Source organism: Phoca vitulina, unplaced genomic scaffold, assembly GCF_004348235.1.
Source record: "Phoca vitulina isolate PV1807 unplaced genomic scaffold, GSC_HSeal_1.0 scaffold15, whole genome shotgun sequence".
NCBI classification, from domain to species: domain Eukaryota; kingdom Metazoa; phylum Chordata; class Mammalia; order Carnivora; family Phocidae; genus Phoca; species Phoca vitulina.
The window spans coordinates 40,368,913-40,378,496 of record NW_022589718.1 but is presented as its reverse complement, the minus strand read 5'-3'; the positions used below and the strand labels follow the sequence as shown (position 1 = coordinate 40,378,496).

General features: G+C 52.0%; 1 protein-coding gene across 2 annotated transcripts in view; it reads right to left on the bottom strand.

Annotated features, from left to right (window-relative positions):
• ERICH1 (glutamate rich 1) overlaps positions 1-9,584 on the bottom strand; it is a 56,712-nt gene that overhangs the window by 4,618 nt on the left and 42,510 nt on the right. For both annotated transcript variants that reach the window (XM_032413758.1, XM_032413759.1), the window contains 2 exons: positions 3,523-3,990; positions 1,114-1,311 (listed from right to left, as the gene is read on the bottom strand). In XM_032413758.1, the coding sequence (XP_032269649.1) occupies positions 1,114-1,311; positions 3,523-3,990 (666 nt within the window). The remainder of the gene's footprint in view (positions 1-1,113; positions 1,312-3,522; positions 3,991-9,584) is intronic.

Genomic DNA, 9,584 nt, shown 5'->3' with positions numbered 1-9,584 from the left:
AGGCTCCTGTCTAGCGTGCACACGGCGGGGGTCAGCTCCCGATCTCGTCACCCGTCTCCCCACTGGGACACAAGGCTCCTGTCTAGCGTGCACACGGTGGGGGTCAGCTCCCGATCTCCCCAGTCTCCCCACCAGTACATGAGGCTCCTGTCTAGCGTGCACACGGCGGGGGTCAGCTCCAGATCTCCAGTCGCCCCACCAGCACACGAGCACCCAAGGGCAGGGCTTTGTCTGCCCCGTTCTCCGAGAATCCAGCAGCTGAGGACAGGGCGGCACAGGCAGACGCCCAATGAAGCTCAACAAACACACTAATTCAGGACCTCTGGGACCTCTGGGACCTCTGGGACCCCAGCTCGGTGACCGGCCTCCCCAACTGGAGAATGAAGTGTTGACGGTCCCTGTCACTCCCCTGCTCATCACCCCAGCGCCACGCTGGGATGGCCTTACTGTCCTTTCACCTGATTTGATACCATGTTAGTCTTGACCTTTCAGCTGCACCCTGAGGTTTCTGGGTGGACACAGTCATTGTGGTCACTTTGACATTCCCTCGGAGAAGTCTGCAGAACCCCTCCATTCATTCAGCTGAAAAGGTGCCACGGGCCTGGTGTGGGTCAGGCGTGGGGCTCTGCGGTGGTTCTCTAGGAAAAGCCTTGATTTTCTGATCCTTGGCGTCTGCACACTCCCGTGGCCTGATACTCCCCCCAACGCCCATTTCAAGCTACTGACACGAAGTCAGCACCCCAGTGCTGGGAGCACTGGGGCACAGTTGGCCCCAGCACCTGACAGTTTGTCTGGAAAGGGCACCCAAGAAAGGTTGGTACACAAAAGAAAAGTCGTCTTGTAATTCACGTCTCCCCAAGATATTTAGCGGGCAGAAAAAGTCAGCCTCCTACCAGCAGAGCAGAGGAGGAAGCGGGGAAGGGGTGACATTTAAACTGATGACATCTGGCCCAGACAGCTCAGCGCCTGGAAGATCGGGCGGCACAGGTCCTTCCGCGCCCGTCACGTGAGTCCTGCTTACGGCAAGCACATTCCCGTGTCCACAAGCACACGCGCGTCCCCGATGCTCTGCCCCCCGGCCTCGGGGGCTGACCCCAGGGGCCCAGTACGTACCGGGCGGCATGGCGCAACATGCTGGGAGCCTCTCCAGGGCATGCTGCAGGCTCTCGGTGTCTCGCACGAGTAACAGCGTTTTCATGTGATGCACAAGGCGCACATCGGAGGGGGACATGCTGTGAGCCTCGAGATGCTGGAACAGCTCCTGACTGGCTTCCACGGACACAGCAGAGTCTGCATCATCCTTGGAGGCACCTAAGCAAAGCCAGGGTCCCAGAGAAACACACGTTTATGTTTCTTTCTGTCAGCTGAAGGTACTTCCCACCTAACGCGTCTCTACTCAGAATGAGCTGCTGGGGACAGAGGAAGCTGCCAGGAGGGGCCGCTGGAGCAGAATGTGAACCGTCAGCAAGGAACTAGGGCTCGCTGAAGCCGCTGGAGGCCTGCCTCTGTCTGGGCCTCCATCTCCTGCGACGCCTTCCAGAAACACCGCTAGGAGTCACGGGCCGTGGCAGGGCCACGGACACGGCCCAGCCCTGCAGACGGCCTCAGGTGCCCCGTTCCCACTCAACGGCAAGTGTTTTTGCTGTGCTGTTCTCTGCATTAGTCCCGCTTGGACTTCATACAGCATTTTGAGTCTATGACTTGATGGCCTTTCCCAACTTTGAAGAACTCCCAACTATTTCCTCTGCACACGGCCCCCAGCGCCCTGTCCTGGACCCCACATACACGCATGTCAGACCCGTTCCCGTCCCCCCGGCGCCCGCGAGCACGCATCTGCAGGTTCTATCCTGCCTGTTTGCCGGCCACTGATCTCTCTCATGCTGAACCTGACCTGCGGCTGAGACTCAGCATTGAGTTCTTAATTTCAGTTATTATATTTCTCACAATTTCCATTTGACTGTCTTAATAGATTGAGGCTATCTGGTGAAATTCTCCAATTTTTCACCTTTTTCTCCCTATTTTTTTGAGCACCTTAATCATACTTCTTTCAGTGCCTTCTGATAACATCAATGTCTCCATTGCACGTTCTTCTCGTGGTTTTGCCTGCTAAGTTGGAGTGCATGAGTATGGAAACTGGTGGTGGTCTGGGCCAACCCGCCCCTGCAGGAACTGAGCTGACACACGGTGGGTTCAGCCGCCTCCACCCACCCCTGCTCCAAGTGCGTGGCCCTCTGGGATGTCAACCTTGTCAGCACCCCAAAACTGCCGAGAGGTCCACCATGTTGTTGAAGCTCCTCCCTTCTCCCTACCTTGCACCCCACAGGTTGGCATCTGGCAAAGGTTCTGAGAGACCCACAGGCCTGCACTGTGGCCGAAGCTGCACACACTGGTGGGTGAGCTTCCCAGGGCTCGGCCGGCCCTCCCCTGCGCCCCGCTCCAGCGCCCACATGTATGGCCGGCAGACGCCCCCGGGGAAAGGAGGCCGTGGAGTTAGGGCTCAGCCCTCACGTCGTGTCACCTCCTCTGGGGTCTGCCCTCTTGGGCGCTTTTCCGCAGAACCTCCTAGACTCACACGCGATGGATCCTGTACTGAGGTCTTTCTGAGGCTCCTTCTGCTCTGCTGTGTATTAGCTATGTGTTCCTACTAGCCTCGTTTAGCTATTACGTTTGTTTTCGCTCTGTTAAGACAAAGCGCTGATAGACGTGCTAAAGGGGAAAGGGTTAAACTGATCTATTAACAATGGCATTTTCACACCCTTGTGTAAATCACTTCCTTACCCCCCAAATTATCACAGAGCCAATATTTCTCAGTCTTATTCATAAGGTCAAATTCTTGCTCACATCGGGATACACTAAACCCACCCCCGCCCCTGAATCCACTAGGAACGTTGTCAGAATGGGCAATGGTTCATTCCGAGCGCCTCTGTCCTTGGTGTGAACATGGTGGCTCAACTCAGCACCTGCCCCTTCCTGATCCTGAGGTCAGCCGTCAGTAAACCTCAACACAAACGTAAGCAATTACCATCCATGAGAATAAATGTGCTTCCCTTTTTCATCTCCTGTGTCAATATAGAGAGTTGCTCAAAGACGCTCCCTGAAAATCTTAAATCCGCAAGTTACGTGTGGGAAGTAAATCAAGGTACGTCTCAGAGCGGATGGTTGTGCTTATACTTTTACTTCCCGATTAGCTCGTGAAAACGAGCCTGAGTTCATCACACCTGCAATCTGGACTGACCTTGCCTGTGGAAATAGAGCTGAGAATGCCAAGAGCCTCTGCAATCGCGTTTAAAGCAGTGAGGATGCAGAGACCAGCCACGTGAGGAGCCGCAGCCTGGAGCACAAGCCATTCCGCATCCCTGCTGGACAGAGTTTAAATATTCTCATCTTTGCCTCAAAACTAATGACTTATTTTGACTACTGAATATTTTAGTGTTTTATATTTTAAACATTTAAATATTTTATATTTGCTTACTTTTCCAAATAAGTGGATGCCATTATTCAAAAGAACGATAAAAAACATACCATCATAAAAGTAAATTTCTTGTGTTGACTTTAGAAACTTTAGGATATCATCTGCCTTTTCATTGGTACTTTTAATGTCTTCCTCATTGGCGTCTGCATCGTCCTCCCCGCGGGCGTCTGCACCGTCCTCCCTGTGATCCTCCGCATCCTCCCCATCACTCTCTCTCAGGGCTTCTTGCTCGCTGTCGCCCTCCTCGGGCTGGTACATGAAGTTGCGGCCAGAGGCTGTGGTCAGTAAGCCGGCAGCTTTCTTCCTCTTCATCTGCTGTTTCTTCTTCAGTTTCCTCTTTTTATTTTTACTGATTGTGGGGCCATCTGTGGGCCGCGGCTGCAGTTTTTCTTGTGAAAGACTCTGCTGTTTCTTTAATTCTGCTTGTTCTGCATGATCATTATTGGGATTTTTAAAACTTTTCTTGGATTTATGCTTTCTTGCTCTTCTTCTCTTTGGTTGATCATGAAGATCCTCATCTATAAAAACAAAAATTCAAATACAACCATTTTCCATACAATGGAACCATAACAAACATATTAGGTTAAGTTTTCCATTAGAATCTTGCAGATTCAGTAGAAAAGGAATTTAAAATATTTACTTCAGTGATTCTCAACTTTATCTCAAGTAACTACGTGATCGAGGAACCTGGGACTTACCCTTAACTAAATGAGCGGCGGACGTGTTCTTCCAGAGAGGCCTGCACGGAGACAGATACACGCACGTTCACCGTTGCTACAATCATGACAAATGGTGAGATTTCAGGGATGTAAGAGCTGTTGCAATTTTATTGGAAGTAAAATTTCAGGCCTGCAGCCTTGGGGAAAACACATTAATTCCTGTTTTTTAAAATTTTACTTTGGTGCCTTCTAAGAGCTACTCGGATGTGAGAATAAGTCATAACTAGGGTCGCCTTGCCCGTGTGAACCAGCACGAGGTCACATTTTGAAATGAAGATGGAGCTTGGGCTCGCGGTCAGCGGCAGTGGGTTGGCTGTGGGCGTGCCCGGCAGGCCTCCAACGAGAGTGCGGCGTCAGGGGCTGTGACGTGCTCACCCTGAAGCCCCAGCGTTGAATACGGGATAACAGTGAAGGCCCTGAGGCTGCTGCTGCGTCAGCTAAGGGGCTGCCTCCGTCTCTGTGTCTCTGTGTCTCTGTCTTCTGTTTCTGTGTCCATCTCTGTCACAGTCCGTCTCTGTCTCAGTCTCTGTGTCTCTGTGTCTCTGTCTTCTGTTTCTGTGTCCATCTCTGTCGCAGTCTGTCTCTGTCTCAGTCTCTGTGTCTCTGTATGTCTCTGTCTCTCTCTCTTAGTCTCTCTATGTCTCTGTCTCTATTTCTGTGTCTGTGTCCCTGTCTGTCTCTCAGTCTCAAGCTCTCTGTCTCTGTCTCTCTCTCTCAGTCTCTCTGTCTCTGTCTCAGTCTGTGTCTCTCTCATTCTCTCTGTGTCTCTATCTCTAACTCTCTGTCTCTGTGTCTTTGTCTCTCAGCCTCTGTCTCTGTGTCTTGGTCTCTCTTAGCCTCTCTATGTCTCTCTGTCTCCATCTCTCTGTCTCTATTTCTCTCCACCTCTGTCTCTCTCTTTCTCTGTCTCTGTGTCTCTATGTCCCTCTGTCTCTGTCTCTCTCCGTCTGTGTCTCTCTCTCCATCTCTCTGTCTCTCTCTCCGTCTCTCTGTCTCGGTCTCTCTCCATCTCTGTCTCTGTGTGTCTCTGCGTCTCTGTCTCAGGACCCTCACACCGTCCCCGGGCAGCAACCCCACAAGGGCGGGCTGTCTCCACTGCGGGCCTGTGAGCACCTGCTGTGTGGGCTGGAGGGACGGACACACGGACGCGCGGAGGTGGAAGGCAGGCGGAGAGAAAGGAAACCCACGTGCGGGTGGCAAGTTCCCGGTTTACCGCGGCCTGACCGACAGGTGCACCGTGAGTTCAGGCGCGCCGGGCCCGCCCGGGAGCGTGTAACACCGCGCAGGGAGCACGGCGCACGCCCGGCCCGCTCCTTCTGGGGCGCACGGACCCCGCCTGCTGCCACAGCCCGCGTGCGGCGCGGCCCCCATGTGCTCCCGCGCTCCTCCAGCCCCGGCACCGGGGCTCCCGCGCAAACGCCACCGCTCCGCCTCCCGGGCGCACGCGGGGTGCCGCCTCCACGGCTGTCCCCAAGCCCCGCCAACGGGAAGGGCTCGCACCTGGACGGCCACCGCCAGCGCCTGGCGCCGCCGACTGTCCACACTGGGCCCGAGCCCTGCTGAGAACGGAGTGATCAGGGGCTGCGCTGTCAGCGCCGAGGACCGGGGGCCTGCCGCCTGGTTCGCGGCACCTTCTGCGCGGGTGCGATCCCGGCCCAGTGCGGGGCCACGCGCCCGAGCGCGATCCAGGGGGTCCAGCACCAGCCCCGCAGGGGCGGAGGCCACCTTTGTGCGAGCCGTGCGCGAGCCCTGCCCACCGCCCCCCAGGGTGGCCTACAGGTTCCAGCCTCCACGCCGGGAAGAGCAGCCCCTCCCTGACAGCCTGGCACGTGCGGGGTCCCTGGGGCTCAGTCTGGGGCCGCAGTGCGCACGGGGGTTCAGCCCCGGGAGGCGCCGGGAAGGACCAGCCCAAAGGACTCAGATCCGGAGCTCTCTCTTCATTCTGCAAGCTCCCTGCCCTTTGAAAACAAGGCACTTCGACAATGAAAAGTACCTTAAATGCTAATTTTCTGTGACTTCTGCTAACCTGACCTTGCATCTCACAAGAGAAGCTGGGTTGCCGCTCCTCGAAGGGACTTTGTCCAAACATGCACTCCTCCATTGACTCCAGAACATTCCGTCTTCACTGGCCCACTACACACCTGCAATCTTGCCTTCTTCAAACCCTCATGCACAATGAGAGCTATGGGAACATTTATATTAGGGAGCCAGTGGTCTGACTATTTATAAATCTGAGAAGCACACTAATTTTGAAAAGCTGCCATCCCTAAAACATACCTTTCAGACACGCTAATTTTAAAAATAATCACAATTTGTCAAAGTTCTCTCAGCTACTATTTGGCACCTACATTCTGATGAACTGCTATAGTAGAAATAGTTAGATACCAAAAATAGCCATAGTCTCCAGCTTATTCCAATTCTCACAGCTGTACCATGTTGCATTAAAAAAAAGCTAAGTATTTTAAAGGAAATGTGAGTTTTATTCTAGATGCAAAGCTAAGGCTACAAATGCATTTGATAATTACCCTTTGGCTCTCAGTGTCCTTTAGATGCTAAATGCAAAGTAGTAAGCTTACAGTTAGTGTTGATCTAAACCATACACATGGCAGGCCTGTTAAAATATGAAGATATGAGGTGCTTCAAATTACTTTCGTTTTTAAAGGTCTTTTATTTGAGAGAGAGCGACAGAGGGAGAGGGAGAAGCAGACTCCCCACTGAGCAGGGAGCCAGATGTGGGACTCGAGCCCAGGACCCTGAGATCATGACCCGAGCCGAAGGCAGACGCCTCACCGACTGAGCCGCCCAGGTGCCCCTCGTATTACTTCCGTAGTCTGTTGTTTGCCTCAAATTCAGGACAGTATTGGCCAGTGACAGGTGCCGACTGCACACATTTGGCAAAGTGAAAATGGGGTGCGGGTTTCATCAGGATGTGGTTGCCTGGCTCTCGGGACTGCCCTCCTCACCCCGAGACTGAAGGGACAGAGACACGGGAGAGCCAGGCAGGGGCCCGTCTGCAGCCCAGCCTGCATACTGGGCAGAGGGGACTTTAAGAGTTCCCTGTAACTTTAAAAAATGGATTTGCTCACTCTTTTTTTTAATTGGTTCTGGATATCTAGAGCAGAAATTTCCAAAGAGCAAGAAGGGGAAGCAGCGCGACGGCTGGCCACAGGGAAGAGGTCTGCCTGGGCGTCGCTTCAGTTCCAAGCTATAATTTAGCTTTTAATCCCAAATAACATCCAAAGAACGCACGGGACCTTCATGTCATACAAAGGGCACCAGGCTTCAAACCCTACAATCTGGGGGCGCCTGGGTGGCTCAGTCAGTTAGTGTCAGACTCTTGGTTTTAGCTCCAGTCGTGATCTCATGGGATCGAGCTCCGTGCTGGGCTCCGTGCTGAGCGGGGAGTCTGCTTGAGATCCTCTCCGCTCCCTCTCCCTCTCCCTTTCTCTCTCTCTGACTCATCCTCTCAAAAACAAAAACAAAACACTACCATCTAGATAATGAATTCCTCATGATTATAAGTCTGTCTGCCTGATGGCAATCAGATCACTTTGTTCTGATAAGATGTTCTGATCTGTTGCCACACTAAATATCTACTTCACAAGAACATAACAAATACGCGGTCAACATACACGACCTAATAATCTTCAGCCTCGTTACTTCCTGCCTTCTTTTCTGAAACAGGTTTTGATATTGAAATCATCTCCCAGTTCTCTAGTTAGTTCTGAATAGGCTTGAGTTCTCTGTCTTTGGAAAATGAAACTTTAGTCTTGAAAACTGAGAAACAGGGGCGCCTGGGTGGCTCAGTCGTTAAGCGTCTGCCTTCGGCTCAGGTCGTGATCCCAGGGTCCTGGGATCAAGTCCCACATCGGGCTCCCTGCTCGGCGGGAAGCCTGCTTCTCCCTCTCCCACTCCCCCTGCTTGTGTTCCCTCTCTCGCTGTGTCTCTCTCTGTCAAATAAATAAATAAAATCTTTAAAAAAAAAAAAAAAAAAGAAAACTGAGAAACAGGCATTTAGTGGAAGGATAATTAGGTGGTGCCTCGCCCACAAAAACACTCGGATATGGACTTCTCAAAACAATTCATGTTTAGAATAATTCTCTGTGATAACTTTCAATAAAATGACCAATAAAATGGTGAAAGTTTTGAATTAATAAAATAAATGGTTTAATATATGGCAATAAAATCCCAAATCCCTTAGATAAAATGTTAAAACCATGAAACAACTCATTAAAGTTAAATTATGGGCAATAAATAAAAAAAGTTAAAGAATGGGCAATCAGGAAAGTAATCAAAACAGTGTAAGTAAGGAAGAGACACAGAAGTTATTCAATAAATACCGAGCTACAGAAGGTCTGCATGGAGTAAACATGTCTCCAAGAACAAGACAGACCAGGGACGAGGAGGGAAGCCGCAGGCCGAGCGGGCAGGCTGTGTGCTGGGCAGGTGCATCCGTGTCCCAGACCCCCTGAGCTGGAGATGTGGGGACGCCGGGCACCCGCCTCTCGCCTCTCACCTCCGGGAAAGACGTGAAGCAAGGAACAGGGAGGGTGCGGACGGCCAGGGTGGACACACCAACCCTCTCCTGACGTGGCCCCGACCTGTGTGGTGGAGGCGGCCTCACACACGGTGCACGGTCCATCCGTGTCCACCAGACCTGCAGCCCCGGTGGCCCCCGAACACCCGTCTGCATAGTTGTTCGGGGCGCCAGAGCTCAGATTTTCCTTGTGTGAACCCATTCTCTGCAGGTAGGACGGGCTTCACAGCCTGAGCTTCCAGACGGGCCAACTGGTAAGCAGACACCCAGCATGCCCAGTCTGCTCCCAGGATCACGTGCAGCCGCCCCGCCCTTCTGCGGTCCCGTGACATCCCGCACGGCCGCAGGGCTTAGCGACTATGTCCCCTATTTGTGTCCTAAGGATAACATCTTGATGCAACTTAGCTTGAAAATTGCAGTCAATACAGACCCAGGCATGGTTCAACATTTCTTTTGAAAAACAGTAACGTGTGTTAGTAATTAGATCTGATATGTAGGCAATACAGTCAATATAAAGACCATTTATTTTAAGTGTTAACATCTCAGAACAACCTATAGACCATGTATGTCCCTTGGGCAATGCCTACACGCAAACAAATGTAACTACTTTTATAAGCAGAACAGAACGCAGCTGTTTGGCTGGGTTACATGCAAAACTCCTAGTAATGTAGAATAATTTATAAAAATACGGTGAAATGATAAATCTGACCCTTTACAACACTTTTCACATGAACATACCAGACCTTCTCATGATTCTTCATTCTCTGTGCCTAAAACTAAATTGTTCCTCTTGTTTACGAGCCGCCTTCGCTTACTGCCAAGCCCAGCTCAGACCTGCTGGCTTCCTTCGTCCCCA